General features: G+C 39.0%; 1 protein-coding gene across 2 annotated transcripts in view; it reads right to left on the bottom strand.

Moving 5' to 3' along the window:
* The window catches only part of tmem9b (TMEM9 domain family, member B), an 83,947-nt gene that overhangs the window by 49,098 nt on the left and 17,498 nt on the right, over window positions 1-17,351 (bottom strand). For both annotated transcript variants that reach the window (XM_072592305.1, XM_072592306.1), the window contains exon 2: window positions 8,211-8,302. In XM_072592305.1, the coding sequence (XP_072448406.1) occupies window positions 8,211-8,302 (92 nt within the window). The remainder of the gene's footprint in view (window positions 1-8,210; window positions 8,303-17,351) is intronic.

Below are 17,351 nucleotides of genomic sequence, written 5' to 3'. Positions count from 1 at the left end.
TTACCAAAATGGGCCTGGGGACTAAGTTCATAGTGTATTTGGGATAGTTTCATATATGTAATAATTTACTCTTGTAAAGAAAATAATCTCTTTAAAATAGACAGAAGGAATTGTACAAAATACCTTCCAAAAGCCAAATTACTTCACTTCAACTGCAGCCAAAGCAGACTCTTACTATAAGACTCCAATGAATGATTATTAAATAACGCAAGTACTCCAAGACTGTCCAGTGAACCCTCAAAAGGTGTGAAGGCTCGAAGCTTCTATACTGTTGAACAAGGCTAGGAACATCATAAGGAATTCCTGCCTGACTGACTTTGCTTTGTGGAAGAATATCTTAAAGCTAACATCCGTAGCAGTTTTTGTTTGTGTTGTGAATATATAGTTCTTTCAAAATTAACTTTGTAAAAAAAGCTGGAATAGATGGAAACTTTTGACAATTTCTGTGTTGAACAGTTTACCGTGTGACTTTGAAACTGAAATTCAGAAAAGTTAGTGTGTGATGGTTCTTCTGATGCAAATAGAATTGTGTAGTAAAACCAAGAACTTGGGCTTGAAACATTTGTTATTAGGAAATTACAAATTATTAAAGTTGTAGCAGGATATTTAAGTCAGAATATAATCAATCCGCATGATTATGTGAAAAAGCAATTTGAATAATTTTTCATATAAGAAACACAGCAATTTTGATCTGCTAATGGGATGTGGGCTATGCCAGCATTTACTGCTCATCTGTCATTGCTTTTGAGGTGGTGGTGAGCTGTCATCTTGAACACATTTACATGTTAACTTACTTTATTTTGATTCTGAACTGAATTAGGAAAAATGGTTGTTTTACAACTGTAGACTGTTGGAGTTTTTAATTGTTTGGAGTGTGCTGTGGAGCTACCCTTATGATGCGTGTTGAAATTCTGCAGAGTATTTTCTGTGTCCTTGCCACCTCCATTTTTCCTCCAAATTGTGTTAATTTTTAAAAAATTGATGCTATGAGACTTTAATGGACCTGGTGTAAATGCTGAGGAGTCCTGCTAGGGAAACTCTTGTGACTTGGGGATATTTGTATGTTTTTAAAAACGCACAACCAGACTACAAATGTTATACAACTAAAGTTTGGCAATGTTCTGGAAAACCTCATCTGAAGTCATCAGCTAACAATCAACTTCCAGGTACTACGACATGGGTCTGAAATGTTCACTGTATAATCTGCCACAAATCTGTCTCATGAGAAACCCCGCTGAACTAAAATTGTAAATTAAACCTATCCTACAAAAGATGTGCTTAATAAGTCTGCACTTAGCCAAATGTCCTTTTATTTTTTTGCAATGGATGCTTGTCTCAACAGTGACAGCTTCTACACATTTTCCTCCTCTTCCCACTACCCACCCAGCCCATAAGATTTGTGTTAGGCCTGTGAAATTGTCTGTCAGCAAAACATCCTCGAACTTTAAAATTTTTAGAAGAAACAGGCTAGCCAGTAGTATTGGAGTCATAGGCAATCAACCACCTTTTCTAAGGAATTCCAGGCTATGAATATTAACGTTAGACTCTCCCAGTAGAAATACTGCAAACAAAGGGAAATAAAGCCACAACACTTGACAAAAGTTTCCTGTCATCAGCTTCCAATCAACAATGTTTTCCTTGGCATACAAAACAAATTTCAGTCACTACAAGGTAGTTTCTAATAAACACAGGACCACAGCAGAATGCTTAACTTATCACAAGTCTGTAGTTAATTGGGAAAGCACAGAAATAACTGGTGCATGAAGTAGAATAGGAGTAGGGTTTTCAGCCCCTAAAATGTATTCTATTGTTCAATGTGCTTATAGCTGATCTGTGCTTTTGTTCCTTAGCCCTCATAACCTTAGGTAAATAATTGCAAATTTAAAATTGAGTTAGCATCTACTGCTTTTAATGGGAGATATTCCAAACTTTTATTACTCTTTGTTTGAAGAGGTACAGTATTTTCCAACTGCTGGATGTCTTGGTTATGATTTTAATGTTTGTCTCCATGTCCTGTATTTCCCCCATCTGCAGAAAAAGGTTTCTCTTTATCTAACTTAGCAATTCTGAATCAAAACCTAAAGAATCAAATCACCCTTTAACCATCAATTGTCAAGTGAAGACAATTTATGTCATCTTTCTGCATCATCTAACTCATAGAATCAAGGTTACATTTCTGGTGAATCTATGCGACACCTTTTCCAAAGCCAACACAGGTAAAACATCTCCACCTGGAGCTGAACGTGTGCCAGATTTCAGATATGCCAATTTTTTAGATTGGTGGTTCAGGCCAGTTCAAGGGTTGCTCCAAACATGGGAAAAGGCAGGCATGCCAAGCTGATTAACTAATCTGCACAATTTGGCAACACAATCTTGCCAAACTATAAAATAAATTAGTTTACTCATCAAGCAATAACTAAATTAATTTTGTGACAACTTAAAGTCCAGTTTTTGGAAAGCTAGATTTGTGATACTGCATCTGTAAATCCTTTGTGTAGTGCCCAGAATTTACACAAAACTCCATCCATAATCTAACAAGATATAAATTTTCACCCAGCACTCTACTAAAACTGGAGTCCATTAAAGAACTTTACTTGAAAGAGATTATGTACCTCATGAACAGATACAATTTTCACAGGGTAGTGCGTTGTTAATCAAATCCCACTGAGTCCACCAAACATTAAAAGTTCTTGAAACAACTGAAGAATCCAATTTGCCTCTTACTACTATCCAGGATAAAAGCAGACCAGACCAGGTTCTCAGACAAACAGAAACTCTTGTTACTTTAGAAATCCTATCCTTTTATTATTGTCAATGTATGCCCCTTTTAAAACACACACACACACACTCACCCAATAGAAACAAATTATGACTGGGGGAAAAAAGTCAGAAACACCACTTTGTATGACCAACCCAAAATCTCAAACTAGATGGGTTGATACTATAATCATTAGTTCCTTTCTTTGGTGATGCCCCATGATACTTGCATATAGATGGTCATCAGTTCACTCGTCATTGAGTTGATCTGGGGTATTTCTAGTTGTTTTTGGTTTTGGAAGTATTTCAGCTTTTCTCACTTTTTATTCTTTTCTGTCTTGCTTTTTCAGCAAAAAACTGGAGAGAGCAAGTTTGTTGAGAAAGATTGATCCAACTGTATTCTTGAAATTTCCTGGCCATCTTGAGTTCACTCCTCTAAGTCTGTAATAAACTGCAACCTGACCAATCAAAGGCTTTTTTTATACACAGAGCTCTCATGAACCCAAAACAATTTAGCACAAACAAAGCCAGAATTCTGCCTCTAGGCAAAATTTAACCTGAAGATACCCAAGTGGGGGAACAAATGGTCTTAACATTGTCCTACTGTGACATTGTTTTTATAAAAAAGAGAATATAAGGAGTCATTTGCAGCTTACTGGTACACATGAAACAATGTCCATTTGTTTCTCTTTCAGTCCATAGGCCAAATAAATAGAGATTTTTAAAACATGTCATCTCTTACACAATGTTGAAACCACATACTAAGAATTCTAACACTCATCAATCCTAACAGTGATAATCCATTACCTCCAATATGAAGTGGGCCCAAATTAAGACCTGGTATGCATTACATCTCTGGATCACTCACTTTATTAGTGGAAGAAACTGGCAGCGAGGGAGTTATGGGATTGCAGGGAAAAGGGTGCAAAAGTATTTGTATATTCATTTAGATAGATACATATTTTTACAGAATTCATCTCTACTTTAAATTAGCATTTTTTGGTTAGCAAGCTCTATACAATAGCACCATCTAATGGTCACATTTACAAATGTGTTGTGGAAAACTAAAGCTATGGTATATTTTCACTTCAAAGATTGTTAGGCAAGTGTAACAGGTGGGCAACAAAGTATTTCCTTGCAGAATTTTGATCAAAAAGGAGCCAGGACGCTACATTTAGTGTTCTAAAAATGCAAAGAAATGGAACAGACTTGAAAGAACAAAATGACATTAATTATTTCCATTTAATCATTCCATTAGAAGTTTTTGCCTTCCACAAATACCTATTCAGGATAACTGATATCAGGCACTCACATAATCTGCTTATATCTTGGCCTTGATGCTCGTACAGTAACATAGCCTTGGGTAACAATAGTACCTCCTTGTAACCCAAAATAAATAACTACTTCCACATATCTATTACCTTAATCTCAAAAAATGGACATAGATGAGAATGTTTAATAGAAAATAATTTGCTTTATTTCATAGGGAATGAATATATTTGAAATAGCTGTTATTATCAGATTCAGTAAGTTCAAACACTACAACTCGTCTTCATGCAATAATATAATGAACATGCTAAACTTCCCAACCAGTGGGCCATTTGATTTGAATTCAACAAATTAATTTCCAACATTTCTGAATTTACCTATTGCATAACATTTTAAGCAGGCTCAATGCTTTCAGTTTTCCTGTTTCAAAAACCTGCTTGTGTCTGTATATTTATTATCTTTGTTTATTCACAGGCAAAAATGAGATCATTGACACTCCAATAGCATCAACACGAGTTCAGCAGCATCAAGGTTACTCCCCTTCTCAGGGCCATTTTCTGAAATATCTGCAAACATTACACTAGTGCTTCTTAAAACAAATTCCCAACATGATGTCCATTCAAAGCTTGAGAATTGCGATGACCCACAGTAAGAACTATGTGACAGGAAGGTGTTTCAAAGATTTTAATTTTGAGATTTAAAAAAAAACTTAACCTTTGAATGGGTGTCTTGGAGCAGGAATTACACCTCAAAGATTGGTTAGGAAGGCAGCCACCATTTAATAAAAAAATCCAAGGATTTAAAACTCTTTCACAGCTGTTAGTCACTGCAGCCATTGCCAGTGTTGTAAGTCTCGATTTGAGAAGCCCTGCACCATGCCTTACAACGCAACATTTAAAATAATCTTTTCCAAGTCCTTTCTGTAGAAATATTATCAAGAAATCTTAAAAGGATATGCCAGGTTCACATTAATGCCGCATTTTGCTTTTAGATTAGTGTTTAATTCACCATTTCTCTTCCAGGAATGCCCATCTTAAAGAAATTTTGCTCTTCAAACAAAATTTATATTATCTCTATTTAAATTGTTGTGATAGATTTCTTTTTCCCATCTCTTTCTTATTCAATTCTGACGAAAAATCAGAAACATTAACTCTCATTTCACAAATGCTTCAGATCTGGGTATTTCTAATAATTTGTTTTTATTTCATTAACTGTAAGTATGTTTAGAAAATTAATGATTTAATGGTGGTAGAAAAAAGGAAATGGTACATTGGTGCAATTGTTTCTGAGGCACACAGTTGAGACACTGTTGGCTTTATTTACCCATCTGGAGTGCCTGATGCTAAAAGCAAAGATCTAGCCAATGTTTTTAATTGCACTGGACTAAAAACCTTTGGATTGATTTTTTTTTAGAAAGTCTTCTTGAGAATATGGACGTGCTGCCAAAATTGACAATTATTGCTTGTCATAGAGTCATAGTCATAGAGATGTACAGCATGAAAAAAGACCCTTCGGTCCAACCCGTCCACGCCGACCAGATATCCCAACCCAACCTAGTCCCACCTGCCAGCACCCGACCCATATCCCTCCAAACCCTTCCTATTCATATACCCATCCAAATGCCTCTTAAATGTTGCAATTGTACCATCCTCCACCACTTCTTCTGGCAGTTCATTTCCATACACGTACAACCCTCTGTGTGAAAAAGTTGCCCCGTAGGTCTCTTTTCTAAACCTATGCCCTCGAGTTCTGGACTCCCTAACCCCAGGGAAAAGACTTTGCATATTTACCCTATCCATGCCCCTCATAATTTTGTAAACCTCTATAAGGTCCCCCTCAGCCTCTGACGCTCAATGGAAAACAGCCCCAACCTGTTCAGCGCTCCCTATTAAATCCTCCAACCATGGCAACATTCTTGTAAATTTTTCCTGAACCCTTTCAAATATCACAACATCTTTCTAATCGGAAGGAGACCAGAATTGCACGCAATATTTCAACAATGGCCTAATCAATGTCCTGTACTGCCACAACATGACCTCCCAACTCCTGTACTCAATACACTGACCAATAAAGAAAAGCATACCAAACACCTACTTCACTATCCTATCTACCTGCGACTCTTTCAAGGAGCTATGAACCTGTACTCTAAGGTCTCTTTGTTCAGCAACACTCCCTAGGACCTTACTATTAAGTGTATGAATCCTGCTAAGATTTGCTTTCCCAAAATGCAGCACCTCGCATTTATCTGATTTGAACTCCATCTGCCATTTCTCAAGCCATTGGCTCATCTGTTCAAGATCCTGTTGTAAACTGAGGTAACCCTCTTCGCTGTCCACCATACCTCCAATTTTGGTGTCATCTGCAAACTTACTAACTGTACCTTTTACATAAATGATTTGGATGCGAACATAAATGACAAAAAGTAGAGGGCCCAGCACCGATCCTTGTGGCACTCCACTGGTCACAGGCCTCCAGTCAGAAAAACAACCCTCCACCACGACCCCCTGTCTTCTACCTTTTGAACCAGTTCTGTATCCAAATGGCTAGTTCTCCCTGTATCTCGTGAGATCTAACCTTGCCAGTCTCCCATGGGGAACCTTGTCGAACACCTTACTGAAGTCCATATAGATCACATCTAACGCTCTGCCCTCATCAATCCTCTTTATTACTTCCTCAAAAAACTCAATCAAGTTTGTGAGGCATGATTTCCCATGCACAAAGCCATGTTGACTATGCCTAATCAGTCCTTGCCTTTCCAAATACATGTATGTCCTGTCCCTCAGGATTCCCTCCAACAACCTGCCCACCACTGGTGTCAGGCTCATGGGTCCATAGTTCCCTGGCTTGTCTTTATCGCCCTTCTTAAACAGTAGCACCACGTTAGCCAACCTCCAGTCTTCCGGCAGCTCACCTGTGACTATTGATGATACAAATATCTCAGCAAGAGGCCCAGCAATCACTTCTCCAGCTTCCCACAGAGTTATAGGATACATCTGATTAGGTCCAGTGGATTTATCCGCCTTTACCTGTTTCAAGACATCCAGCACTTCCTCCTCTGTAATCTGGACATTTTGCAAGATGGCACCATCTATTTCCCTACAGTCTATATCTTCCATATCCTTTTCCACATTAAATACTGATGCAAAATACTTATTTAGTATCTCCCCCATTTTCTCCGCAAACCGCTTTTTCAAACCGCTGCAGTGAAGTCTGAAGGTACTCCCAAAATACTGATTCTTAGCAATAGTACCAATTCTTACTAGGAACTCTAGGTTGCAATTAGGAGTCAATCACATTGATGTGTGACTGGTGTAATAAATTGGACAGCTTTAATAGAAATTTCTAGATCTTTTCACCTCAAGGAAATAAGGTTTGAGTTTCCTTGATGAACCAGTGTGTTTTTACGACTATCTGACAGTATCATCTTCACTTTTAGGAAGACAAAGTAAATTCAAATTTTCAAACTCATGGAGTTTCAACTCCCATTTCTACATTACAGCATCCAGACTTCTATTCTTAGTCCAGTTTCGGTACCGCTATATTACCATACTCCACATTAGACTCAGACTATAATGGTAAATTCACTTGTCTTCTCTTTAAATAAGGAGAATCTATGCTAAACTAACTAATTTACAAGATAATTGTTAGTCTGACTAAAATATTTCAACAACATCCAATTGAGCAGCCTTTCATTCATAAGGCCAAAACATTCTAGATATTTCCCCTCAAGAATGACAGGAATATTAGTGTTGGATTAAACAACTGTAAAGCGACACCCTTTACACTATTCAAAACAACATTGACAGGGCACAGATTTTCAAACTGACATTCATGAGGAGCTTCCAGCAAAGTATGAAGTCATCATCATAACCTTTCTTTGAGTCGGTTTCATGAATTCTATCTCCTATTTGTTTTGTATTTTAACATATTACTTTCGGTACTGTTATTAAAAACAAATTTCTGGTTCAGTGATTAAATGGACACGTCAAAGGAAAATCTTGCAGACGGAACTAGTGACTTTGGCTAAATACTCCACACAAGAACGTTCAAAATTCATCGACTTGAGTTACTCTTAGACGTTCTCTTTTTATTGACAGAGGCAGTCACACAAACTTTTGAAGGAAAATTCATGAAAAGGCTAATGAGGAATAGCAGGTATTCAATATTGAGACAAGTCTACTTACCAATCTTTCTGTGATATATTTTTACTATAAATGTGGCCAGCATTGTCTTTGTATGGCGGACAAATACATTTACACCTGATATCTGCAAAATTCTGAAACAGAACAGAGGAATAATTAAACTACATCAGCTGTACAACTTATGTGTATTTGGATATGTTGCCTATTTTTGAATGTGTAGGGAAAACTTAGGAGTATAGTTATATGTGAATATACATTATAAAGTACGTATATCACTAAAGTAGTTTTCAACTAACATACTACACAGCATTAGAACTGAGCTTCAGCATTTAGAAACTTTAAGTCTGATCCATTTATCAGTAAATACTTGGCAACAATCAGAATGTGGATTCGTATAACACAGGAAGCCATTTGGCTCATCAAGTTGTGCCTATTCTTTGACATTCAAGAACACGCACATTAAGAGCAGTGGTTGACTATGTGAACCCTTGACCTTGTTCCACCAGTTGATAAGATAGTGGCTAGTCCAATTGAGACCTTAAGTCCGCTTTCCTGCCTATCCCACTTAACCTTTAACTTGTTGATCAAAAATCTATATTACTTTAATTATTCAATGACTCAGCTTTCTGGCAATGCTCAAAAAATAGTGCACAAAGTTAAAAATCTCACAACACCAGATTATAGTCCATCAGCTTTATTTGAAAGCACTAGCTTTCAGAGCGCTGCTCCCTCATCAGGTGATTGTGGAGAATAAGATTGTAAAACACAGAATTTATAGCAAAAGCTTACAGTATAAACTGGGCATTGACCAGGTTGTAGGCTTTTAGCTTAATCTGGTGAGAACTGTCACGAGTAGTGGGAGCAAACACTGGTTTCAGGAGGGTTTATGGACGGAGAAGGAGGCTGCCAGAGATTTGATTAAATTCCCTACAGTGTAGAAACAGGCCCTTCAACCCAATCGGTCTGCACCGATGCTCCGGAGAGTAACCCACCCATACCCATTTCGCTCTGACTAATGCACCTAACACTATGGGCAATTTAGCATGGCCAATTCACCTGACTTGCACATCTTTGGACTGTGGGAGGAAACCGGAGCACCCAGAGGAAACCCACGCAGACATGGGGAAAATTGCAACCTCCACACAGACAGTCACCCAAGGCTGGAATCGAACCTGGGACCCTGGTGCTGTGAGGCAGCAGTGCTAACCACTGAGCCACCATGCGAGGGGAAGGGTCAAGATGCTGTAAGAGATGTGAGGTGTAGAAGGGGCTGCAAGAGGTATTGAGGGGACAATGAGGTTGTAAGAGGTGTAGGGAGAGGCTTGTTGAAAAGTTTGAGGTTGGGGGGAGAGGGAGGCTGTAAATGAAAAAGAGCATTAGATCTATCAACAAAGGAATATTCTGCTAACTAGAACAGAGAACAGTACAGATCAGGAACAGAACATTTGGCCCACCATGGCTGTGCTGACCACAATTCTATTCTAAACTAAACTCACCTGCCTACATATCACCAGTCTTCCTTTATTTTCTGCCTGTTCATGTGTCTGCTAAATGCCTCTTAAACATCTGCTTCTACCACCTCCACTGACAGAGCTTTCCAGGCACCTACTGCTCTGTATATAAAAAATAAATTCCCCCTTTTGCCTTAAACCTATGACCCCTATTATTTGACATTTCCACCCTGAGGAAGAAATTGACTACACACCCTATCCATGCCCCTCATAATTTTACGTATTTCTATCAGGTAGACCCCTCAGCCTACCCCAGAACTAATCCAAGTTTGTCTAATCTTTGCTTATAGCCAATCCAGGCAACATCGTGGTAAATTACTTTTGCACCCTCTTCAGAGCATTCACGTTTTTCTGATTGTGCACAGTTCTGATCACTGCACTATAATCCAAGTACGGCCTAGCCAAACATGCCGTATAATTTCTTTACCACCTTATCTACTTGTACTGTCACTTTCAGTCCATATGTAAAACTATGGACTTGGACTCTAAGATCTCTCTGTATATCAAAGCTCCTTAGGTTCCGCCTATTTATAGTATACTTTCATCTTGCAATTTGATCTCCCAAATACATCACCTATCACTTGTCTGGATTAAACCAAGCCTAGCCCTCACCTATCTACCGCTTCTTCACCTGCTCTCCAGCTGATCTATATCCTGCTGCATCCTATGATATCCTTCCTCACTATTCGCGCACTATCAATTTTCATTTAGTCTGCAAACCTATTAATCAGACGCACATTTTCATACAAATCACTTATAAATATTACAAACAGAGGTCCCAGCTCTGATCCTTATGGAAAACCACTGGTCACAGACCTCCACAGCTCAACATTTCAAGTTACTGAGATAATGAATTCCTTGCAAATGAATGTCTCATTATTTTTTAGATTAGATTCTTTACAGTATAAAAACAGGCTCTTTGGCCCAACAAGTCCACACCAACCCTCTGAAGAGTAACCTATTCAGACCCATTCCCCTACATTTATCCCTGACTAACGTACCTCACACTATGGACAATTTAGCATGGCCAATTCACCTAACCTGCATATCTTTGGATTGTGGGAGGAAACCAGAGTACCCGGAGGAGACCCACAGACAGTCGTCTAAGGCAGGAATCGAACCCGGGTTCCTGGTGCTGTGAGGCAGCAGTGCTAACCACTGAGCCACCGTGTCACCCTAAATTTAGGGCAACATAAGTTCAGGAGTTACTATACGTGGAAAAGCTGTAATGGATCCTATTATACTAAACACAGTGAATTGTTAAATTTAAAATCCAACAGTGAACTCTCAGGTGCAGTCAACAGAGTTATTATAACTGCCTAGTTAAAATGTTCCACCTTTGTATGTATGATGGAAATGCATTTGCATTAACCTGACTAATCTGTAGAAGATGTGTTTAGTGTGATGGCTTTTCATGTATAGAAGTGCTATTTTGGGGAAAAATTTTTTTTTAAATCTCAAGCCTGCTATCTTTTACAAATTTAAATAATGTGGTGTCTAACAAGTTCATGTTCTCCCTGCAAGTTTGGACACCAGATAATTGAGGATATTGTTAATTATTCTAATGATGCTTGTGAGAGTCCAAATACCCCATAATTCTACACCAATACAGAAATATTGTTATGTGTCAGCCTTGCTTAAAAATTGATTTTAGTTAGAATAAAACATAGCCCTTGAGAAAAGCTTAAGGGGAGATGTCAATAAAGAAAAATGATATTTACTCATTCTCTGGGGAATAGAATAAGGAGGAAGGAAAAAAAAGTCTTAAAATGGAAGACACATTTTTAGAACTGTTTGCTATTGTTATAAACCATCCCAAAAAGATTAAACATTCTCCTAATATATACCCTTTCAAGTCTCCTCAAGACTGTATAAGTTTCAATAGGATTACTTATTCTTTTGAACTCTGAGTACAGGCCCAGGCTGCTTCTTGTGCTTTATATTGCTTCATCTCAGGAATTAATTGACTAACCTTGTCTAAATTGTTTCTAATAAAGTTATATCCTTTTTCAAATAAGACAACCAAAATTGCTCACAGTACTCCAAATGCAGTCTTATCAGTACACCTACAGCAATAGTTCCTGCTTTTACAATTGATTCCCTTTGGAATGAACTCAAATTTTCCTTCCTAATCACTTCTACCTGATTATTAACTTTTTATAATGCATATACCAGGACGCACAGATCCCTCGAACACACAGCTCTGCAATATCCCTTCAATTAAATATACTGCTCTTCTATTCTTGTTACCAAAATGGACAAGTTTACATTCTCCCACATTATATTCCATCTAACAATATTTTGCCTATTTATTTAACTTACATAGATCTCATTGTAGATTATTTTTGTCCTTTGAACAATTTACTTTTCAACCTAGTTTTGTTCATTAGCAAATATGGCAACCATAGGTGCTTTCGTCCAAATAATTAAAATAGGTCAGAAATAGTTGAGGCCCCAGTACTGATCCCTGAGCCATTCCATTAGTTACTGCTTACCAACCCAAAAAATACCCATTTTATCCCTACAGTTTTCTGTTAATTAATGAAAGCTTCATCCAAGCTAATGTGATATAATAATAATGAGCTCTTGTTTTGTTTAATAACTTTTCATTGTGGTATCTCATTGGATGCCATTTGGAAACCAAAAGCATCACATCTACCGGTTCCCCTTCATCCACCTTGCTTGTTACTTTCTTAGCGAACCCTAATAAACTAATCAAATATGATTTTCCTTTCACAAAACCATAATGACGCAAGTGATAGCAATAGTTTCAATCCTCTCCCTTTCCTCATGGGCCTGAACTCTTTTCTTTTTCAAGTGTTTCTTCAATTTCGTTTTGAAAATGCTACCATCCTGTCAGAAATCACTAATATTTTTAAAAACAAACCACATGTTTTTTTAAACCAAGACACCTGTGCCACTAGATTTCATGTGTTAAACAAATTAAACTTCATTGTATATAGAAGAAATAAGCACTAACCTTACATACTTGAATATAAACCATATTTTTATGTAGTCAGGTTTATTTCTTAATTCCCAAGAATTCTCTTGGCACAGTAATCTTAAATATTACTTTTTGTACTTCAAAATATACAAAGATATTTATAATGAATAAAGTAGATATACATAGTCAAAATACAGTTTGGTTCTGTACAATAGTAAATCAAGGAAACAAAGAAAACATGTAACTTGACTCTAGCCAAAAATAAACAAATAAAAGACCTCTCTTGCATATACAATACTAAATGTACATACATCTGAGGTGCTAGGACGGTCCAATAACTGAATAGACCTCCATTTTACCTTCATCAGAAAGACCTTAGACAGTGGTCTGTTACTTACTTCTGTAGGAACCCCCACAAGTCAGTCATATTCAGAATATTTCTCAGCTGCAGCTATTCTCAGGAAACTTTAGTTAGTTTCTCTTGATTGTGGAGGCCTCTGTCTGGTTACCTTTTCAGTACATCCAAACAACTTGGCTGGATATTTTCTGTTGCAACAAGACATGTAATTTCTCCCATTGGTTTCAAACTAGGTAATCTTGCAGTTTCTATTCCTCAAGTATCAAATAGAAATTAAGACTCCATTTTAAATTTTCCATATCACTGGAACCATTTCCATTATCAAGATGGATTGGGTGATGATGGATACAAACTGTATAATGTTCACTCTCACTTCCCTCACATTCCCCAGCTGTATGAATTTTACGTGGATTGTTGCTGACCTTAAGTTCCCTTTCTGTATTTTTATCCTTTCCTACTTCTCCACAATGGCCTTATTTATTGTAATACTGGCAGCAGCATCTTTAGTGCAAAGATTTAATTTCATTCCTCAGAAAGGCCCTCTGTATAAACACTAAAAAAAATCACCATTTTAGTCCTTAATCAATTGTAGTTTTTATTATTTATATTTTGAGACTACTCAGTTTCCTTTTCAGGTTTCACCTTTTCAGATGGACTCACAGTGGAGCATCCACAATGCTGAAGAGGTTGTGGATAACACCTTTAGTGAATTGGTTACACCGCAGGTTAGAATTGCTGAGGGAGACAGTGAATAGGTGACCAAAAGGCAGAAAAAGAGTAGGAAGGCAGTGCAGGTGTCCCCTGCGGTCATCTCCCTCCAAAACAGGTATACTGTTTTGGATACTGTTGGGGGAGATGGCTCACCAGTTGAGGGCAGTAGTTGCCAAAATCATGGCACCATGGCGGGCACTGCTGTTCAGAAGGACAGGAAAAAGACTCGTAGGGCCATAGTCAAATGGGATTCCATTGTAAGGGGAGTAGATAGGGAGTTATGTGGCCGAAAACAAGATTCCCGGATGGCATGTTGTCTCACAGGTGCTTGGGTCAGGGATGTCACCGAGCATTCTGAAAGGGGAGGGTGAACAGCCAATTGTTGTGGTGCACATAGGCACCAATGATATAAGTAAAAAATGAGATGAGGTCCTGAAAGTAGAATTCAGGGAGCTAGGAGAGAAATTAAAGAGGACGAGCTCAAAGGTAGTGATCTCAGGATTTCTACCAGTGCCATGTGCTAGCCAGGGCAGAAATGAAAGAATAAGCAGGATGACCACATGGCTTGAGGGATGGTGTAGGAGGGAAGGGTTCAGATTTGTGGGACATTGGGACCGGTTCTAGGGATGGTGGGGCAATTACAAATTGGACGGTCTACACCTGAACCAATGTCCTTTGGGGAGTTTTTGCTACTTCTATTGGGGAGGTTTTAAACTAATGTGGCAGGGGGCTGGAACCAGAAAAGAAGACTAGTAGACAGTGAGGTGGAAACTGGAGACTGTAAGGATCACAAAGTTAGCATTACTAAGAGGAACAGTAGGCAGATATTAGATGAATGCAAGAGACCTGGCAGTCTGAAGTGCATATACCTTAATGCAAGGAGTATAGTGGGTAGGACTCGGATTGGTGCCTGGGAGTATGATATTATTGCGATCACAGAGACTTGGTTGAAGGAAGGCCATGATTGGCAACTAAATGTTCCAGGATATAGATGCTTCAGACAGGACAGGGAGGCAAGTAAAAGGTGGGCGGGGGGAGCAGGGGGTAGAGAAGGAGTTGCATTGCTGGTCAGGGATGATATCACAGCTGTGCTAAGGGAGGACACTATGGAGGGCTTGAGCAGTGAGGCGTTATGGTTGCAACTGAGAAATAAGAAGGGTGCAGTTACATTGGTGGGGCTGTATTACAGGCATCCCAACAGTGAGCGTGATGTAGAACACAAATAGGTAAACAGATTATGGAAAAATATAGAGGCACCATGGTGGTGGTGATGGGCGATTTTAATTTTCCCAACATTGACTGGGATACGCTTAGTGTCAGATGTCTGGATGGGGCAGAATTTGTACAGAGTGTCCAGGAAAGTTTTCCAGAGCAGTATATCAATAGTCCGACAAAGGAAAGGACCATATTGGTGTTGGGGAATGAGCCAGGCCAGGTGGCAGAAGTTGCAGTGGGGGACTTCTTTGGGAATAGTGACCATAATTCTGTAAGTTTTAGAATACTCCGTAGAAAAAGATGAGAGTGGTCTTAAAGGACGAGTACTAAACTGGGCCAAGGACAATTAAAACAAAATTATTCAGGAGCTGGGAAATGTGGATTGGACACAGCTATTTGAAGGAAAGTCCACATTTGATATGTAGGAGGGTTTCAAAGATAGGTCGAGGATAGTGCGGGATAGGCATGTCCCTTTAAAAACAAGGGATAGGAAAGGCAAGATTCGCGAACCATGGATGACAGAAGAAACCGTGCGACTAGCCGACAGGCAAAGGGAAACATACATAAGGTCCAGGCAGCTAAGAACAGAACGGTCCTTGGACGAATATCGGGAGAGTAGGACCAATCTTAAATGAGGAATCAAGCAGGCTAAAAGGGGTCATGAAATAACTTTAGTGAGCAGAATTGATGAGAATCCCAAAGCTTTTTATTCTTATAATCAGCAAGAGGGTAATCAGAGAAAGTGTTGGTCCATTAAGGATAAGGAAGGAAGGTTATATGTTGAACCTGTGAAAATGGGTGAGATTCTCATTGATTACTTTGCATCAGTGTTCACTGAGGAATGGGAGGCGATGAATGCTGAGATTAGAGACAGAAGTTTGTTTACTCTGGATCATGTTGACATTAGGAGGGAAGATGTGTTGGGTAGGCTAAAGCATATTAAAGTGGACAAATCCCCCAGGACCGGATGGGATCTAACCCAGGTTGCTGAGGGAGGTGAGAGAGGAAATAGCTAGGGCCCTGACAGTATCTTTGTAGTATCCTTACACACAGGTGAGTTGCCAGAGGACTGGAGGGTTGCTTATGTTTTTCACCTGTAGAAAAAGGATAGTAGGGATATTCCAGATAACTAGAGACCAGTAACCCTGACACCAGTGGTGGGAAAGTTGATGGAGAAGGTACTGAGGGATAACATCTATTTATATTTGGAAAAGAATGGGCTTATCAGTGAGAGGCAACATGGTTTTGTGTGAGGTAGATTGTGCCTTACCAACTTAGTACAGTTCTTTGAGGAAGTGACCAAGTTGATAGATGAAGGAAGGACTGTAGATGTCATACACATGGACTTTAGTAAGGCACTTGATAAGGTTCCCCATGGTAAACTAATGGAGAAGGTGAAGTCACATGGTATGCAGGGTGTTCTAGCAAGGTGGATAAAGAACTGGTTGAGCAACAGAAGACAGAGAGGAGTACTTGAAGGGAGTTTCTCTAAATGGAGAAAGGTGATCAGTTCTGTTCCACAGGGATCAGTGCTGGGGCCATTGCTCTTTGTGATATACACAAATGATCTGGAAGAGGGCATTGTTGGTCTGATCAGTAAGTTTGCAGATGACACTAAGATTGGTGGAGTAACAGAAAGGGGACTGTCAAAGAATACAGGAGAATATAGATAGACTGAAGAGTTGGGCGAAGAAGTGGCAGATGGAGTTCAATTCAGGCAAATGTGGGGTGATGCATTTTGGGAAGTCTAATACTAGAGCAAATTATACTGTAAATGGAAGAGCCTTGGGAAAAGTTGATGAGTAGAGAGATCTGGGAATTCAGGTCCATTGTACCCTGAAGGTTGCTGCACAGGAGGATAGAGTGGTCAAGAGGTCATATGGTATGCTTGTCTTCACAGGACAGGGTATTGAGTGTAAGAGCTGGCAGGTAATGTTAAAAGTGTACAGGACTTTGGTTTGGCTGCACTTAGAATACTGTGTACAGTTCTGGTCACCACATTACCAAAAGGATGTGGATGCTTTGGAGAGGGTGCAGAGAAGGTTTACGATGATGTTGCCTGGTATGGAATGTGTGAGCTCTGAAGAGCGGTTGAATAGGTTAGGATTGTTTTCATTAGAAAAAAGGAGATTGAGGGGGGAACCTGATTGAGGTGTACAAAATCATAAAGGGTATAGACAGGGTAGGTAGAGATAAGCTTTTTCCAGGGTGAGGAATTCAATAACGAGAGGTCACACGTTCAAGGTGACAGGTGAAAAGTTTAAGGGGGATATATGCAGCAAGTACTTTACACGGAGGGTGGTAGGTGCCTGGAATGCGTTGCAGCAGAGGTAGTAGAGGCAGGCATGGTAGATTCATTTAAGATGTGTCTGGACAGATGCAAGAATAGGTGGGGAGCATAGGGATACAGTTGCTTAGGAATCGGGCTATAGGTTTAAACAGTG

The sequence above is a fragment of the Chiloscyllium punctatum genome, chromosome 22 (genome assembly GCF_047496795.1).
Source record: "Chiloscyllium punctatum isolate Juve2018m chromosome 22, sChiPun1.3, whole genome shotgun sequence".
Taxonomy (NCBI): domain Eukaryota; kingdom Metazoa; phylum Chordata; class Chondrichthyes; order Orectolobiformes; family Hemiscylliidae; genus Chiloscyllium; species Chiloscyllium punctatum.
This window is presented reverse-complemented; position numbering and strand designations above follow the sequence as displayed.